This window comes from Microtus oregoni, unplaced genomic scaffold (genome assembly GCF_018167655.1).
Source record: "Microtus oregoni isolate MIOR12 unplaced genomic scaffold, Mior012 000095F_ref0000231, whole genome shotgun sequence".
NCBI lineage: Eukaryota > Metazoa > Chordata > Mammalia > Rodentia > Cricetidae > Microtus > Microtus oregoni.
Window position 1 is genome coordinate 3,823,233 of NW_024544708.1, and position 18,099 is coordinate 3,841,331.

General features: G+C 46.5%; 1 protein-coding gene across 24 annotated transcripts in view; it reads left to right on the forward strand.

Annotated features, from left to right (window-relative positions):
* LOC121442754 (band 4.1-like protein 3) overlaps window positions 1-18,099 on the forward strand; it is a 165,135-nt gene that overhangs the window by 130,070 nt on the left and 16,966 nt on the right. For 10 of the 24 annotated variants that reach the window (XM_041644345.1, XM_041644353.1, XM_041644350.1 and 7 more), the window contains exons 10-14: window positions 3,273-3,370; window positions 4,499-4,674; window positions 7,905-8,125; window positions 11,310-11,855; window positions 16,418-16,471. In XM_041644345.1, coding sequence (XP_041500279.1) covers window positions 3,273-3,370; window positions 4,499-4,674; window positions 7,905-8,125; window positions 11,310-11,855; window positions 16,418-16,471 — 1,095 coding nt within the window. The remainder of the gene's footprint in view (window positions 1-3,272; window positions 3,371-4,498; window positions 4,675-7,904; window positions 8,126-11,309; window positions 11,856-16,417; window positions 16,472-18,099) is intronic. The other 14 variants (XM_041644354.1, XM_041644355.1, XM_041644356.1 and 11 more) reach the window with 3 other exon arrangements.

Sequence of the window (18,099 nt, forward strand, 5' to 3'; positions counted from 1 at the left end):
GACACACGAGACGGCGTCCTGTAGGTGTGAGCAGTGTGTGACACACGACACAGCATCCTGTAGGTGTGAGCAGTGTGTGACACACGAGACGGCGTCCTGTAGGTGTGAGCAGTGTGTGACACACGAGACAGCGTCCTGTAGGTGTGAGCAGTGTGTGACACATGACACAGCGTCCTGTAGGTGTGAGCAGTGTGTGACACACGAGACAGCGTCCTGTAGGTGTGAGTGAGCAGTGTGTGACCCACGAGACAGCGTCCTGTAGGTGTGAGCAGTGTGTGACCCACGAGACAGCGTCCTGTAGGTGTGAGCAGTGTGTGACACACGAGACAGCGTCCTGTAGGTGTGAGCAGTGTGTGACACACGAGACAGCGTCCTGTAGGTGTGAGCAGTGTGTGACACACGAGACGGCGTCCTGTAGGTGTGAGCAGTGTGTGACACACAACACAGTGTCCTATAGGTGTGAGCAGTGTGTGACACATGAGACAGCGTCCTGTAGGTGTGAGCAGTGTGTGACACACGAGACAGCGTCCTGTAGGTGTGAGCAGTGTGTGACACATGAGACGGCGTCATGTAGGTGTGAGCAGTGTGTTACACATGAGACAGCGTCCTGTAGGTGTGAGCAGTGTGTGATACACAGAGACGGCGTCCTCTAGATGTGATTGAGGATTTTGATGGAGGTCAGATGGGAGCCGATGACATGAACCTAACAGACGCCGTGATCTGTGGAAGGTTTAAATAAGGAGATAACACCCAGAAGAAATATCTTGCTTTCCTAAATGTCACAATAAAATCCAACTAGACAGTGTGACAGGGAGTAGGACCCAGTGGCTCAGGGGCTGTGAGAGGAGCGTGGAAGGAACACGTTTGCAGGAAGGTTCTGGGCAGAACTGGGAAGTTTTGGGCTGAGTGCGGCAGGGGTAAAGGGTGAAGTTTGCTTTTACTTCCCAAAGAGTCAGGTTTCTGTTCCCGTGAGTGGAACTGACAAATGGTTTTTAATGTGAGGGGACCGTTGGGGATATTTTTCAGAAAATCGTCAGGACTGAAATTTCTTTAACATGGACCCACTCCCTGCTCTTTGTTTTCTGAGTTAAAATTAAAGAGTTTGCCAGTTTTTAGCATTTCAAATTTTAAGACACAAAGGGGAAGAGAAGTCAGAGACATCATGCAATAAAGGTCTTTTAAAAATTATCGAAATGACTCGGTCGCGTGGTCGGCTTGTTGGGGTAAAGGCAGACTGTAAGGCTTAGTTCTTACACGGTAGACAGTAAGTGGTCACCAGCTGTATACAACTTATTGAAGGCTTTAGGGCATGGCATAAATTTCCCACAGAACAGGACGGGTTCAAAAGGAGGCCCTTATAAGATCATTTCGAGAGAGGGGCAGGCAGAAGAGCAACACAGGGAGAAGCAGACAGACAACCACAGATTAGGGCTGAAGCAATGACGTGACAGGAGTCTCTGGAAAGTGATCCGCTGGCAGTGTTGTGGGCTACACAGAGGGCGTGCAGAATGCGGGCCAGGGAAACGTGTGTTATCACGTCAGAGTTGGGAAGCCAGGGTGCATTGAGGTGACGGGTGAGTTATCAGAGGCGGCAGAGGGTGGTTCCTCATTGCTAAAGGATGGAAGAGAAGCTGAGTCAGGCTTTGGCCCTGGCAGAAGCAGGTGCAAAGGAACTTCTAGCCCTTATGCTCGTATTTGAGCTAAAAAGGCCAGCGGCATACTAGCTCTGCAGACACTAACCAGAGTGGGGAGAACATCAGAACATTGGCAGCCTGGGGGCTGCTCGTCCTGAGCTAAGAGCAGCAGAGACCTGGTCTCTTCCCACAAACGAGCAGCTAGGAGTGGAGAGGGGAGTGAGGCTTTCCAAGGCTGGAAGGGGGAACTGGGCTGGAAAGAAGATGGCTGTCATTTTAGAAAATAAGGCTGCACTTGGTAGGTGGAGGAGCTTCCCGTGCTCTGGAGTTCTGTCGGGAGATATAGTTGACAATGAATCTGACAACTTCAAAACACATAGTAGGTATGATGTGGAATATTCCCAACGTTAAATCACATACATGTCTGAGGTGATACCTCTGGCAGACATCACAGTGTGTAGCCTTTGAACTTCCACAGTATGCTCCAGAAATATGAATACTTATTATATAGCCATAAAGATTTTGAAGAGAAATTCCACCCTACATCTTCCAGAGAGAATGAGATGACTCAGCAGCCCCTGGCCTGGTAGAGGTGTCCTGGTCTTAGGTGTTAGACGCAGGACTAAAGGGTGGTATTTACTCAGCAGCCACAGTTCTTACGAGGACCTTCGGACAACATCAATTTTCCCAACGACCACTGCAGGAATGGCCAGCGCAAAGGGAACTGGGAAAGGCAACTTTTGGCATATTTCCCAGTTTCTCCAGTACCTCAACAAACAGGAAAAAGGGGTCAATGGGAATTATATCTCACAGGCCTACTTTTAGGATACACTCACCTTGCTGATTTGCAACATGAGTTACTTTTGCTGTGAAAACCAACAGTCATGTTGGTCTGTGCTTTGGGGTTAAGCCTTTATGTGTAAGGTGACCCTCTGGTGGCCTGCTGTATGACGTCTGCAGACAGACAGCTGAGTGTGCTTCTGTGAAAATAATACTAAAACATGATACAGAGGGACAGATATTTCACCATGAGAGTGTAAATGACTGACAAAGTATCATCTGAAGAGTCTCAGCAAGTTGGAAAATATAAAAATGTGTTCTGCCAGTGTGTTGTATATAATATAGAGGTGTTATCAGTTGGCACTGTGTTATGTATAATATAGAAGGGTTATCATCAGTCGGTACTGTTAAACACCCGGGGCACCTCAGCAATATCACAGAGTGAAGCATCCACTGTGGAGAAAGGATATGTATTTCTATGTCTACCATAGACTTTCTTTTACATTTGTGTTTATTTTCTGAGCATTTTAATTCAAGGCCTCGTGCCACTGACAAAACATGGAAACGTAATTTAAAATGAGATCAGGGCTAGTTGATCTCGGGGGGAATCCGCATGTCTCCCTGATCTGAGTTTAGACTGGGCTTCTACAGATTGTTGGCAGTTATGTACACTTCAGGCCTGCTGAGGTGGTAGGTAAAAGATGGCTTAAAATGAACGGATTCTGCACACCACGGCCGACTCGGTAATGAAAACAAGGATGATGGGCTGTAAGTGTGTAAATGTTTTGCGAAGTTTTTATTTATAGAATACCAAACTGAACTCTAGTCTTTCTTGTGTGTGCGTTTTAAATATTTCAGTTTGAGCAGTTTGAGAGCACCATTGGGTTCAAATTGCCGAACCATCGGGCTGCCAAGCGCCTCTGGAAAGTGTGCGTGGAGCATCATACCTTTTTCAGGTAGGGGGCGAATGTTTGGGTTTCTTCCTAACAAAATTGGGAGCTGTTGGGGCCACCTGTACCAGGGGAAAAAGGTGCAGCGGAAAACATCATGGAACTTTCTGTTCCTGTCATCACAATGGTCACTGTTTCTCCTCTCTGTCCCTCTTTCCTTCCTCTGTTTGGGAGGGACACAGTGCATGCCTGCCACTGTACGCATAGAGGTCAGAGGACAACCTTGGGTATCCGCGCTCACCTCCCTCTGTGTTTAATACAGGGTCTGATGTTCACTGCTGCTTACACCAGGCTGGGCTCCCCTGTCCCAGCTCCCTATAGACATGCTAGATCTACCCTGCCCAGGTTTAAGTGGGTTTGGGGGATCCGAACTTGGGTTCTTAGGTTATGTGGCACCCTCTTCTGCTTTGCTTCTTTTTTGAGACACAGCCTCTGTGTAGTCCAAGCTGTCCTAAAGCTCCCAATCCTCCTCCCCCAACCTCCTGAGAGCTGGGGTCATGGATGGATGCTCCCGTACCCAGCTCAAACCGAGCTCCTTGACAGAAATCCTAAAAGAACATCTGACTAAATCTCAAGAATTTTCCTTAATTTAACTTGTGTTTTCGTCATTTTATTTCATAGTTTTAAAGTATCCTATCTGTTCCTTACGTGTGTGTGTGTGTGTGTGTGTGTGTGTGTAACAGGTCTCCATAGCCCAGGTTGACCTTGAACTCACTATGTAGCTGAGGATGACCTTGAACTTCTGTCTCCATCTCCTAAATTCTAGGATTACCAGCATGTACCAGCATACATGACTTAATATTTATTTTATGTGTGTGTGTATGTATGTGTGTGTAGTACTAGGAATAGAACCCAAGGCCCTGGCATACAAGGCAAGCATCCTGCCACCAAGCTATAAACCCTGAACATTCCTTTCTCTTCTGCCCAACCCTCCCTATTTTGCTTCAACTTCTGTAAAATAACATTTCTAACTAATATATATTATGTTGACGGTGTTTCCTAAAATTAAAAATTAAACTCAGATTCATTTCATTACACATGCGTTGAACTTTTAGCACAAAAAGCAAAGCAATCGGCTTTGAACACCACCCGGGCATGCGTTAATTTTTCTGGTGTTTTCTTTAATGCCCTTAGATTATTGCTACCAGAAGCACCTCCAAAGAAATTCCTGACCTTGGGCTCCAAGTTCAGGTACAGTGGCAGAACTCAGGCGCAGACGAGAAGAGCCAGTGCGTTGATAGACCGCCCAGCACCTTACTTCGAGCGCTCCTCCAGCAAACGTTACACCATGTCCCGCAGCCTGGACGGAGGTAGGCAATACTAACTAGCTCTCCGTAACTCTACGTCAGGGCGTGTGAAACAACCATGAGCTTTGAGTAAACAGGGTTCCCCCATTGCACTCTGGGAAATGATGTCATGTGGATCCGCGTGACTGAACGTCAGGTTCTGCGCATTCATTTCCAAAGACTGACTGTGTCAGTCTGTTTTCTTGTGAGCTCATGTTGGAGTACATCAGTACTTACGGGATGAGGGTCTCGTCTTTCGCAGTCTGAACCTTGAGAAAACATCTTCATTCTGAATGCAGGCCTCACAGATCTAGAGTTCAGTTCTCTTCAGGGCAGATCTTCAAGAATTAACAGGAAGAAAACTCTATACATCTCTAAAAGTTAGAGAGAATGGGTGTTATCAGTCTGCTTGGGATGGTGGGAGAAAGCATCTCTGTAGCGAATGGCTGTCTCCTGTCTAGTCAAACACGTGTGGCTGGAGATGACCCGTCAGCTCCCCTCAGGGAAGCGCAAGATCCTGAGTTTTCAGTAGGGGTGATTTCGTCTACAGTGTGGGTGGGATGTTATCCTTCATGGCAGAGAGCTGTGCTTTCTGCTCCAGGGTGTGCTGCAATAGAACATTTAGGACCTGGTTGTGGGTAAGGCTCTGGCCTCTAACTCAGCACCTGGCCAAGGCTGGTTCATGGAAAACTCATCCTGAATGAATAAAGAATTCGATGTTTCTGAAAGGCATGCACAATTTTAATAAGTAAGCCTAAATGGAAAGGGGAAATTAGATTGCGTAGGGCCTCTTAACTCATCTGTATTTTTCAGCTGCTCCTTCCTTGTTGGATTTCAACTCCCCTCAACCCATTCCTCACACCCCTGGTTAAGAAACAGCCATGTTTGTACGGTGAGGCTGTGTTGTATATATTGCTACTGGTGTAAAAAAACAAGACTCATCTAGATACGTAGGAAAATGCATGCCACAGCCCGGGCTCTGCAGCCCTCGGTTTTAGTCATGTGGAAATGGACATAAGACCACCTTCAGCAGGGTTGTTATGAAGAGCAAAGAGAATATATGAGGGAGAATTCCCAGTGTTTATATAATTGTCACTGTGACTATGCTGATAATTACTCTCAAAGGCTTTGTAGGCAGGCCACAACGTTAATCACAAAGAGCCCTCATATCCAAAGGCTCTGAGTCTATAAAAAACCAAATGCAGATTGAAAATGTGGGTTGGAAATATGAGAGACTCCAGGGTGGGTGGGGATTAAACTGACCAAACAGACCCAAGACCCTAGGTTCAGTTCTGTCCCCAGCTGATAGGCAATGGTAGACAGACATACAGACAGCTGATAGATAACTATAACACTTCCATTATAACACTATAATTTCTTCCCCTTAAAAAAAAATCACATCCATATGAATGCACAAAGGCTGTTTTCTTTCATCATTCTCGAAACCACGCAATGTGATAACGACTTACAGATCATCTTCATAGTGTTCAACATTAAAAGCAGTAGAGATAGTTTAAACACAACAGGCCGATGTGCAGATTGTATGTAAAAAGTATGTCATTTTTGGTAGGGACTTGAGCATCTCCAGATTAAGTATCCAGAGAAGTCCTATAACAATCCACAAGAGATGTCAAGAGAGAAATGCTGCCGTTCTGTATCTTTCGATATTTCTAGACCCAAGACCATTGGCAGTCGAATGAAGACGTGAAAATCTCCACGTTAGCACCAAAGCTCTTCCGGTCTTTAGTCTGCTAAAAATCTGTATGTTCTCTGAGTCAGTATGTGAGGACGTTCTGCAGAGTCATGCCTTTCTCTCTGCTGAATGCCGCTCACTTTGTTCAGTGGCGTGCGCCCGAGGGATACGGCTGTTGTCACTGTTGTGTTCCTTCGTGGCCTTTGTGTGAAAATAATTGTTGAGCAAACAGAAGACAATTGTGAAATCAATGTACTGATACCATGCTGTCTCTTCCTTTCTGCCCAAAAGTGATGTTGTGTATGTGATGTCTCGCTCTTTGTTGCCCTGCCAATTCTAGAATGTTTTCTGCTGCAGCGCCGAGTGCCATGTCTGCATGCTGGAACATTCAGCTGCTTTCTCACGCAACAGCGGCCTGTTTATAACAGCATAACCGGCCGCTAAAATAGCGAGCTTTTCACCAACATAAAGCGGCAGAGAATATCTTAGTGAAGGGTTTCATTCAGAATCCTTTTCTGTTTTGTTTTTGTTGGCGTTTTAAAAGCCGTATCTTTGTCTGTGATCAACTGTGGGGTGTTTGAAAAGGAGTGTTTATAAATTCCAGTGTGTTTTTTATGAGATCTAAGCCCTAAAAGAATAACTAGCAAAATTTAATATTGATCATAATTAAGCCCTGAGCTGAATGAAGCATCTTTTACTAAGACAACAGCCAGGATGAAGGGCTGAACCTCACATCCCTCTGCTCATGTGTTCTGCCTCTGCATGGTCTAGCTGGGATGAAGGCTGAACCTCACATCCCTCTGCTCACGTGTTCTGCCTCTGCATGGTCTAGCTGGGATGAAGGCTGAACCTCACATCCCTCTGCTCATGTGTTCTGACTCTGCATGCGTTTTGATTGCTAGCAACTTTATTCTTGTTTCCCCCAAAGAGTCGAGGTGAGAATGAAGTTTACATGCATATCCTCACGGCAGTCTGTTTCCAATGCGATGGAAACGAAAACATCTCCTTACATCAACTTGGAGGAATACCTTTCTAAATTTTATAACCTCTGCCGAAATTAGTAAATTTTGTTACTGTGCTTTGAGCATATTGTTGTGTTGAGTATTGTGGAGAGTGATGAACTTTTCAACATTGAAAATAGTACAGAAATAATCCATTGCTCCTTTGGTGAATGGCACTTCTGTGGATATGCTCAAAGTCACGTGATTAGAGTATTTGCTGTAGATACTGCTAGGAATTGTTGAACTGGGTATGAATCTGGTGTGAGTGCCCAGCCGAGGGTAAAGCCAGCCTCCGTATGCTCACTGGGGATTATGAGAACGTTAGGCGCTATTCTAGGGTTCAAGACGTGGGCATTTAAATCATTTGAAAACACTGGTCCAGGTGATGCAGATAGTGCTTGGGTAAAAGTCCCCGCAGCTCGCCTCCGCCCTATGCAAACCAGCCTGCTACTTTACACTGGTGTTTTTCTTCTAGCAGAGGTGCAGTGTGGCGCTGTCATTCCGTCTTCTGACTTATCTCTTTGGGATTCTATTTCCCCCCCGATTGTATTTGCTTTTAGCCTCAGTGAATGAAAACCATGAAATATACATGAAGGATTCTATGTCTGCTGCAGAGGTTGGCACAGGCCAGTACGCCACAACAAAGGGCATCTCTCAGACCAACTTGATCACCACTGTGACTCCAGAGAAGAAGGCTGAAGAGGAGCATGGTGAGGAAGAGGACCGGAGGAAGAAGGCCGAGGAAGCCACCCCCGTCCCAGCCCTCCGGCTAGAGGGAAAGGTACAGCTCGTGGCTGCCTTCTTGAGCTGTCCTCATCTTTATAAACAGCTCAGTGGTTCTGAGATGGTAGACCGGGGGGCTCAAAGGTGGAGGAGCGTTCAGACGCCAGCACTGATCATGTTCATGCCGGGGTTTACATTATTATTATTATTATTATTATTTCAGCATAGTCTCGTAAAGTGGTTTTCTTAACTGTTTGGAATATTTTAACAAGGAATGTGTTTTACAAGACTTTCAACAGCTGTTCTGGAGTGATCTCTTTAAAAACATTTTAGGGGGTGCAGTACTTTTTTCTGTTTGGACTCGGGTTTTCCAACTGTCACTAAGGCTATGGTCGGTTTCTGGCCCCGTTCTTAGATGCTAAGGAAACACGCCTCCATTTTTTCCTGATGGCAGGAACACTGACTGCCCATAACCTGTGTGTTTGTCTCTCAGTCCTCCCACTCTCGTCTGCAAAGGAGTGGCCTGCTGCAATGAAAGAGAAAAGTGAACTTGACATGATAGCCATTTTAATTCATTGCATTCTGTGACATCACTTCCCCCAAATGAAATTGCTTAGAGATGAGTTTTTAGTTTCAGATTGATTTCTAATGAACTGATACTGTGGCAACTCCCTAGCAAAACATTTGAAACTTAGCATATCTGGGAGGCTCGTGCGTAGTGACAACGGGAACCGAGAGCCCCCTGTAATATGCAGGACACAAAGAGAGGGAGGCCAGGAAATGAATCGTTTGACAGCCTCTGGGTTATCCTGAAACGCCGGTGCGTTTGATGCCCCGGTGCTTTGTTGCACAGACATGTTCTTGGAAAAGAAAAAAAACCAGCGCATGGGACCGCAGGGGGCTCCTTCCAGTAAAAAACTCAACAGCCTCCTAGGCAGGTAGCTCCTCGGATGAATGATGTCTGTTTCTGCTTCTGCGAATGTGGCTTAGTGGTAAAGGGCTGTCCCAGTGTGTGGGGACGCTTGGTTTAATATCCAGCACCTCAGAAACCTAAACTGAGCAAAATAACACTTTCTATAGAAGATGAAAATATTTCAAACCACCCAGTCTGTGATTCGCTTTTCCTTTTACGGACAGATTCTTAGTTTCCCAAACACAAGAACCAGCACAGAGTGAAAATGATGACAGCTTTAGGATCGCTTCTGCCCTCCAGATGTGCTTTGTTCCAAATCTGGCTTTTACCCTCTCCTCATCACTTAAACCAACATAGATCTGATAACTGGAACATGGTTGGGGGCGATAGTCCCCCTGGAGTGCAAACATGTACAGTTCTTATCCCTGGTCAATTCTCATGGCTGGGAAACTACACCCAAATGGCAGATGAAAAGGAAGGCTATTTCTATGTTTGCTTCCAAAGTAGGTTCAGGTTTCCGGAATCCGTTCCCTTTGTTTCTGAGAGACTGTCCTGCGACCTTGGCATGTAGGAAGGAGCAGCACCCATCCGTCTCACTCTGTGCTGCCGCTGCTCTGGGGGAAATGGAAGGACATAGAAACTACTAGCTTCGTAACCTCAGGCCCCAGGAAGACCGCCTTTCAGCAGAGTCTTCCCGTAGGCTGTGGCTGAGACCCCACCGCAAAGCTGTCTTCCTCAAAGCACTTTAATACCTGGCCCAGAAGGTTAAACCCTAATCTTACGCCTTTCGGTCGTCAAAAAGCTTCATAGAGGATGCTTATTTTTGAACCAAAAGGCACTGCTGGAGATGATGTTTAAAAGACTATTTCCCAGGCTGCCTGGGGAGGAGCATGTTGCTATGACCTACGACCGCCTAGGGAGAGGTGAAGGGGCCGCTTGTAACATCTGCATTGTTCTTAGCTGAGCCAGATTTGCACAGATGCCTGTTTAGCGTACAATGTTTAACATCAAGTGTGAGGATCAGAGAAACCTTTCGAAGGCTGTCAGAGCCAGGCAAACTTTTATCTGGGCATTGTGTCTGTCCATCATCCCTCGAGCCTCAGGTGTGTGTTTTCTCCCACTTTGTTGCTCTGTTTATCATGTCTGTCTAAGTCAGGATTAGACAACCACAACCAAACAGGCTGAGTCATTTTCATGCTCTTAAGCTGCTAGGTAACACGCGCGCGCGCGCGCACACACACACACACACACACACACACATACACATACACACACACACACACACACACACACACACACACACGGCAGGGGGAGCAGCTAAAGAAGGCTATCACAAGCCCCGCATGCCTTGGCCTTGAACTTACAGTATTTGAGCCCCCGTGCTTTGCCCCAGCCTGTTAGGGACTCCTTGCTTGTGGCTTTGGCCATTGAGACTGCCAGCATCCCAGAAAATGGAGTCGATTCCCCAATCTCATAAATGCATTGCTCACAGGGAGCATTCCAGAGCATGCTTCATCAATTGCATGAAGATTCAAACCTCAATCGTAAACATAACCCTTTATGTTTAGAGAAATCGGGAGGCTGAGAAATTGCATCTTTCCGTTATTAATAGACAACATGTAGCAGAAACTAAACACATAGAAACCACATTCCAAGAAAACTAAGGTTTTGTTTGTTTTTTTGTTGTTGTTTTGTTTTGTTTTGCTGGCTTGCTTCCTTAAGCCACTGTTAAGAGCTGAAATCCTGTTCAGCCACCTAGATAAAGAAGCCAAACTGGATGAATCCGAGGAGCTTCCATTATCTGTGAGAACCAGAGATTCCGAAGTGCTCACTCCTGCCCCCCTCATCCATATCTGTGGCTGCTATCAGACAGGAGCGGGGCCAGAAACTTCTTGATTAGGAAAGACGCCTGTTTGGGCTGTAATTGGCTAGCCAAGGACAGGAAGGTCACTAAACATTCTGTGACCACAATCAGAATTTGATTTGTATTTTCATTTGGTGAAGCTGATCTGGTAGGGCGTCGCTGCTGAAAGTCTTGGTTTTCATTGATTAGAGTTCATTGATTAGCTCTGCCACACATGTGTGTGGCTCCCTCCCGGTGACTTCTGTCCTGACCTTTGACAACATCTTGGCCTGTGTGTGATGGTCTACCGGGGGAGTCGTCGTCCTCCTGGGCGTCGCTGCCAAGCAGCGGGGCTGTGTGAAAACGCTTGTTTGACAGTTTTGTGTTGATGCCCATGAGAAAGTTAACTAATTGCACTTTTTCTTTTTGTCCTTTTGCATCCATGTTGACTGCTCTTCCTGTCCTTCTCCGTCCCTTCTCCATCAGTCACCCAGGCATGGCACCGACTCATGCCCCTCATCACCCCCATCAGCCCACCTTGACCCTGCATCTCCCACAGAGCTGCGCAGGAGGTGTAAGGAGAGTGAGAGCCCCTTTCCAGGTTCCGTGCTGCCCAAAGTTGAGCCAGCCTTGGAGTCTGATGGCCAGGGGAAGCCTTACTTAGGGGACCAAGATGTGGCATTTAGTTACAGGCAGCAGACTGGCAAAGGAACCACGCTCTTTTCCTTCTCCTTGCAGCTCCCTGAGTCATTCCCCTCGCTCCTAGATGATGACGGGTACCTCTCCTTTCCCAACCTGTCTGAAACCAACCTCCTGCCCCAGAGCTGGCAGCACTTCCTGCCCATCCGCTCGCCCTCCCTCCTCCCCTGCTTCCTCTTCATCTTCTTCTTCCTGCTGTCTGCCTCCTTCTCCGTGCCATACGCCCTCACGCTCTCCTTCCCTCTGGCTCTGTGCCTCTGCTTCCTGGAGCCCAAGGCGGCCTCCTTGAGCGTCTCCCTAGACAATGACCCGAGTGACAGTTCAGAGGAAGAGGTGTGTACCTCAGCATAGAACACACGTTCCCTACGTGTTCCGTGCTTCAGTCCGAACCAGTGTTAGCTGGCTGCTGCCATAGTGGTCCTACTTTCAGAGCCTCATTTATTGTCTGTGCCACTATGTTGAGGGTTTTTGTGTTGGGGAGTCCGAGCCAGGCCCCAGGCTTAGGCACAACACCGTGTGGATGTTGCAGTCCATAGCCACCCTGTAATCATTCTGCTACCCACTGAGTCCCTCATTGGCTAATTGCCCTGCCCGGATGCAATTTCGGAAAACCCATTCACTACGGAAAGGGCCATGTCTTAGTTACAGATCCTGCTCAGTTGCCATCTAGTAAATTAAATCTCATATAATACAGATAATAAGATGCAAATACGGGGGGAGTGACCAAGTGATTGTCCGAAGAGCTTTCCCAGATTGCCCGTTTCTCCTCCCCCTAGGGTCCAAAATGCCTCCACGGTCCTGTTAGATATGAGTTCTCGTTGTTGGCAAAAGGAATGCCTACAGCAGTTTATGGTACCTACATGGCATCATTCACTGGTACAGCCAGAAGTAGGACCAGGAAGAACCACATGAAGCGCATATGTCGTGCTGCAGTGTTCAGAAAACGTTAGGACAACTTTTATGTAAGGGTTTCCCCCTCTCTTGTGCTGGCCGTACTTGCGTCTGTATCAGACAGCAGCATGAGACCCTAGTGTCCACATTTTGCAGCGGGGTGCAGCCAGGAAATTGGCTTAATGTGTCTAACCCTGGGGCAGGTCTCCTTATAAAGGGAGAGAACCTGAACTTGCAGCCCGTCCCTCTCCCTCGTCCCAGCCACAATGTGAGTCTGTGCAACTAGCAACGTTTCCCTCTTAATCGCTCTCCTCCCTGCGGCTCCACGGCCACGTGAAGAGCACAGCAGCTTTTCTGAGAGCTTCAGTCAGCACAGGAGAAAGAATAGGAGCTGACCCCCACAGGCGCTGGCTGTCATGTCTTCACTCTCCCTCACCTCTCCCTGAGAGCCCCAAGCTCACCTCTTCCCACAAAGCCAGCACTTTATGTGACAGGAGACAAGCCCAGGACTCCTTGCCTTAGAAAACACAGTCAAGGCCGCACTGAAAGAAAGGGGGGAGGGGACGGAGGAAGCCTATTTAGTCCCCGTGCTTAGTCAGAAATCACAATTTGACCTGTCCCGTTAATGTATGGCTCAGCTAAAATGTGCTGGTTCCTATATGTAGGCATTGCACCTGCTCCTGAGCAGCAATGGGGAAACCGTGGATGGTCTCGATGGTGTTTTACAGGGCAGCATAGGCTTTTCAGCTCAGCACTGCCTAGGAGCCCTTTTCCAGGATCGTGGTGTGTGTGCAGAAAGAGATAACGGTCCCTGACGTCGGGAACCTCTTTAAGTCTTAGGCTTTACTCTCTCTTTCTCACGACCGCGACACTATCAGATGGTGGAGGACTAGCATGCTACAGTCGGGAAGAGAACATTATTTACAAAGACCATTGGCAGGCTTCTAAAGAGACTTACTTTTCTTTTAGCAGAAGAACAAGCCTATTAAGGCTCTAATACATGAATCTCCTCCCCCACCCCGCAAAAAAAAAAAAAAAAAAAAAAACTAAAGATTCCTGCTTTATGCTTCTCTAAATTCCGAATCACCTTTTGGACTTTTCTGATGCTAACCACAGAGATCTTGTGCCTAATCCAGGGTTTACATCTTGTTGGAGTTGGTGCATGTGAACTAATGTTAAACTTGGGCATGTCTGCATTACATCAGCAAAGCAAATCACAGCAGACCCCATTTGAAGCTAGCGGATGCCGAATGGGAGCTTCCCAGGCCTCGCTGTCCTGAGTGTTGCAGACCCGGACACTGAGTCAGCTCTGACCACAGCAGAGCTCGTACCCTCTTCTCCAGCCTCCTCTGCCCATGTTAGCACTTCTGTCACCAGGCTTTGGATGCGGGCATCTGCCCGATGTTGACGTTTAACCCTGGGTGCTAAGAGCCGCATACTGTCCCTCAGCTTAAGCTAAACAACTCCTATCTGGGTCATCCCGTTTCTCAAACGCTGCAAACATACAAGGCTTCTTTTATCCCATTGGCCTTGAGTGCCCTGGCAGCTAAACTGAGTGACGTTTTAAAATACAGTTCATCTCTGCCACTCTCATGCCGTGACCCTTTCTGTGCTGTGGACAGTCAGTCACTGCCTTTCTCAAAACCAAAGCCTAGCATCCGAGCGCGTCATCATTTCCAACGATGAAGCAGTTGATCCAACAGTCTTTCTTCTGTGCTTTCAGAATGGCCAAACAACAGGCAGACTATCCAGTCACCTCCCACCAAACACTGAGCGGAAGTTAGTTTACCATAACATAGGAGGTAGCTACATATGAATTCCTGAGTAATTTTTTGGAATGCAAAGAAAAGGGAGATTTACTTCAACATGTAAGAAAAATTAGTTCGTCAACATACTATGTATCTTTCAGTTGTGTAAAGATTGTATTATACAATAATTCATGACATGATATCCTTTTGCAGCTTTGTGTAGTCACAGGTACATATTATATATTATAATAATATAACAGACTATAACTAACAGCTGCTACCAAGACTGCTCTATTCAATTATTATTTTTGTTGAAGGTTAGGCTGTGAAGTAGCAATGCCAGCGAGTCCACAGATGAGTTTTTCAGATATAGGATCTCATCACTCCATCTTTTTTGGTCCTTGAGCCTTCTTACAGACCCATGCCCTGCACCCGGTTTCTGAGGGAGTTTCGATATGACCAGCAACATTTTGATACCTAGGAAAAGCAGAGTAATAGCTAACAATACATTATAGTTCAGTTCATTGGTGCCTTGTAGTTCTGTGTGGTAGGAATCCCATGAAGCATTTGACATCCCTTATACAATGTAGATACAACTGTCATTTCCATTTTCCAAGAAGAAAATGGGTTAGGCCATGAAATACGCACCACGCCCCGCAGGTTTGAAAAGCAAGGATTTGAACAGTCTGACATCAGACCCCTTCCTCCAACCTGCAGCTGATCTCTACTGCTCAGATGTTGGGAAGTTCATGAAGTCAATTTTAAAGTAGTAAGGAAGACTTCTTAAAATAGGAAGAGAATTTCCTCAACAAGGTTGGGCGTGTTTGACACAGCTAATTAAAATAACCGAACATGCAGTTCTTATTTCCTTGAAGGCCTAAAACATCTCCAAGCTACTCTGCCTTTTGTACTAGTCCGAGTCGTCCTTCCTCCAGCCGACAGTTGTGGAGGCCCTGGAGTTAGGATAGCCATGCCTGACTCCTGAAAGGGAATGTGTAGACACACCTGCCCCACTTTTTAAATGGAGATGGGCGATCAGGTCGAGAAAAGTCTGTTGAACTCTCAGGCACACCTGCCGAGGGTGCAGGCCAACTGCTTTTGTTTTAGGAATATGTGCAGACAAAGTTTGGGATAGTGTCAGCAAACTGTCCTGGCCAGAGATGGGTCAGCAGAGATGAAGCGGTGCTGGCCGCCATTTTGAACGTCCCGTGTACATGGCAGCTGTACTAAGAGCCAGAGCTCTTCAGCCGCTGGCCAGATGCTTGCTTTCAACACATTCCTCACAAGCTTTGGCTGAGGGAAATGTACTCGTGATTGGATTTGTGAATGAGAAGTTGGTTTGTATTGATGGCTCATCGTCAATACATAGTTTCTGTCTTAGCCCGTAAACCCCTCTACACACATTAAAACACATAGACATTAAACGTGAACCCTGAAATGGGCTCTTCTCGTTCCCCCATAATCCTGGTTCTGGCAAATGCTGTGCTTTGTTTGGTTCATCTCTAAGTAGATGTCTCTTTCTCTCTCTATCTCTTCAATTACTATTGCCATCATCTGCATCATCTGAATGGTCCTCTTGCAATGAGATGGTCAAATGCATACTTGGCTATCCCTCTTTATCTTGGAGAATGGGGCAAAGTGAACGACAGAGCTGTTACCCATTAGCAAGGTTATTTGAAAATGACGTGGTTTTTTTTTTTCTATATAAAACACATGCCTGTGAATCACCACTGTACGCTCTGGTCATTAATAGGTAATGCAGACAGCCTGGTGGTCCTAGTGGGTGGAAATGAACCAATGGTATAAATGAGGGGCTGAAAGTCCAGTGACTGTTATAGTAGCTATTAGCATAAATCAAAATTCATTACCTTTCTAATGTGGCATTACTAGAGTAAAATATGTATGAATGAACCTCCATTTGATTTGTGTTAAACATTTTTAAGGAGAGCTTTTAGGGGCATCAGTGGAAAAGGGTGGGGTGACAGATTGATGTTCCGAACAGTGAATGCAAACAGGTCAGGGTGGCCCACTGTGCGTGTGCCTCGGGTCTTGACCTCGGAGGGGGCTCTGCTGAAGACCCCAGGCTCTGCCTCTTCTTTGCTTTGCTCACGCCCATACTCCCGTGGGAAGGTAGGGTACCACAGACCCCAGGGAAAGAACGTGAATGGTTCCACCAGTGTGTGCCCTGTCTGACCAGACGGGTTTGTTTTCTGTCCCTGCTTCCTCCTCGGATCTGATTGCCTCTGTGATTGACAGACGGACAGTGAACGGACAGACACCGCTGCTGACGGGGAAACCAGTGCCACCGAGGTGAGGCTAAAGATTGGGCGGCGGGGGTGCTTTCCAGCACGGGTGCTTTGTGGGTGCCTGGGTGCACGGTTTCTCTGGATCCGCAAACTGAAGATTGTTTTCTTTTGCTTTCAGTTTTGTGTGTTTGTTTTTGCCAGAGCCAGTGGTTCTCAGGCTCTGACTCCTGTCAGAATGGTCCGAATGGTCTCCCCATCGTGTTTCTGGTTGGGAAGGGCTGAGGCAAGAGGGGATTTATAGCTCCAACCAGTTCCCAAATGCGTGGGCGTTTGATGTGAGGATTCCATTCTGAGAAGCAGTTACCTAACTGACAATACCTTAAAGACAAAAGAGGACCAGGGGAGGTGGAGGAGGAGGGTGATTCTTCTCTTTTGGATAGGAGGCTGTTTCTATATGCTACCCATGATGAGGGAGAAAGACGATTCATGGATAATTGAATTAGCTTATTGGCTGGATACAGATATATTTTTAAACCCCCAATGGCCATCTAAGACTTATTGAAGTAATACTTTTCTTAGCACATGTTTGAGCCCATGGCTATAACACAAGTCACTCTCAGGAAACGAATTCTTTAAAGAAAAGAAACCAAGAAATCACTGCTTGTAAAATCTGCAGTCAGACGGTGTCCTGTTATTTCACCCGACTTAAGTCTTCAAGATGTATTAAACGTGTGTGTGGCCTGTCTATCTTAAAATCTGCCCTACTCACAGCAATTAACATACATAAAAGTGGGGCGAGAGAGCTGGCCCAGCAGTTAAGACCGAGTCCTAGCAGCACATCAGGCAGCTGCTGTGGAATCTGGTGCTTGGGGCCTCTGCAGGCACCTGCGTGCATGTGTGCACACCCTCACATGCATATACATGTGCTTAAAAATATGTGTAAGTGTTTTTTTAAATACTGTAGGAACCGTATCTTTATAGTCATGGAAATCAAGAAGCTCATTTCTCACGACGCTAGAAGAATTTCAGTTTTGCTTTATGGCAAAGTTTACTTTAGGCCTTGCGTCATTTTTTATGTAATTGAATAGTAGCTATTCTCCATAGCTGGGTTTTGGGGAAGGGCTAGAAGTCCTGCAAGTCACCTCCATGTATCACTTCACTGGAAATGTCTCCAGCAAAGCATTATTTTCTGGAGGTATTTTGTAAGCTCGCTTCCTTTGGAACTACTGTGGCTTATACATTGCGGCATTTTAAAGTAGAAGATAATAGCTTAACGCCATTTTTCCAGATTCCCCTCAGCAGCCATAGCTGAGTGGACAGGTTAATCATTTTCTTTGCCAAACACAACCGCACCTTGAATTGTAAGAGATAGTTGTAAGTAGCCACAGGCTAGTGCACTCAGTAGATTGCTTGCAGTTGTAAGTAGCCACAGGCTAGTACGTTCTAGTAGATAACGCTCAAACCAGAGCTCTAGTAGAAATGATCAATGACTCAACAACGATGCCTTAAATCTCTGTGACACTTTTCAAATGTGTTATATAGCATTAAAGCAAGCGAGTACCCTCTATAATCTTGCACACTGTGACCCAACGCATATATAAGAACCAGCATGTCACCAGTACTGGCTTGGTGTCCTGTTGCCCTGTGTACACATCCCTTCCCTTCACGTCACCAGCGTTACTGTGTAATAGG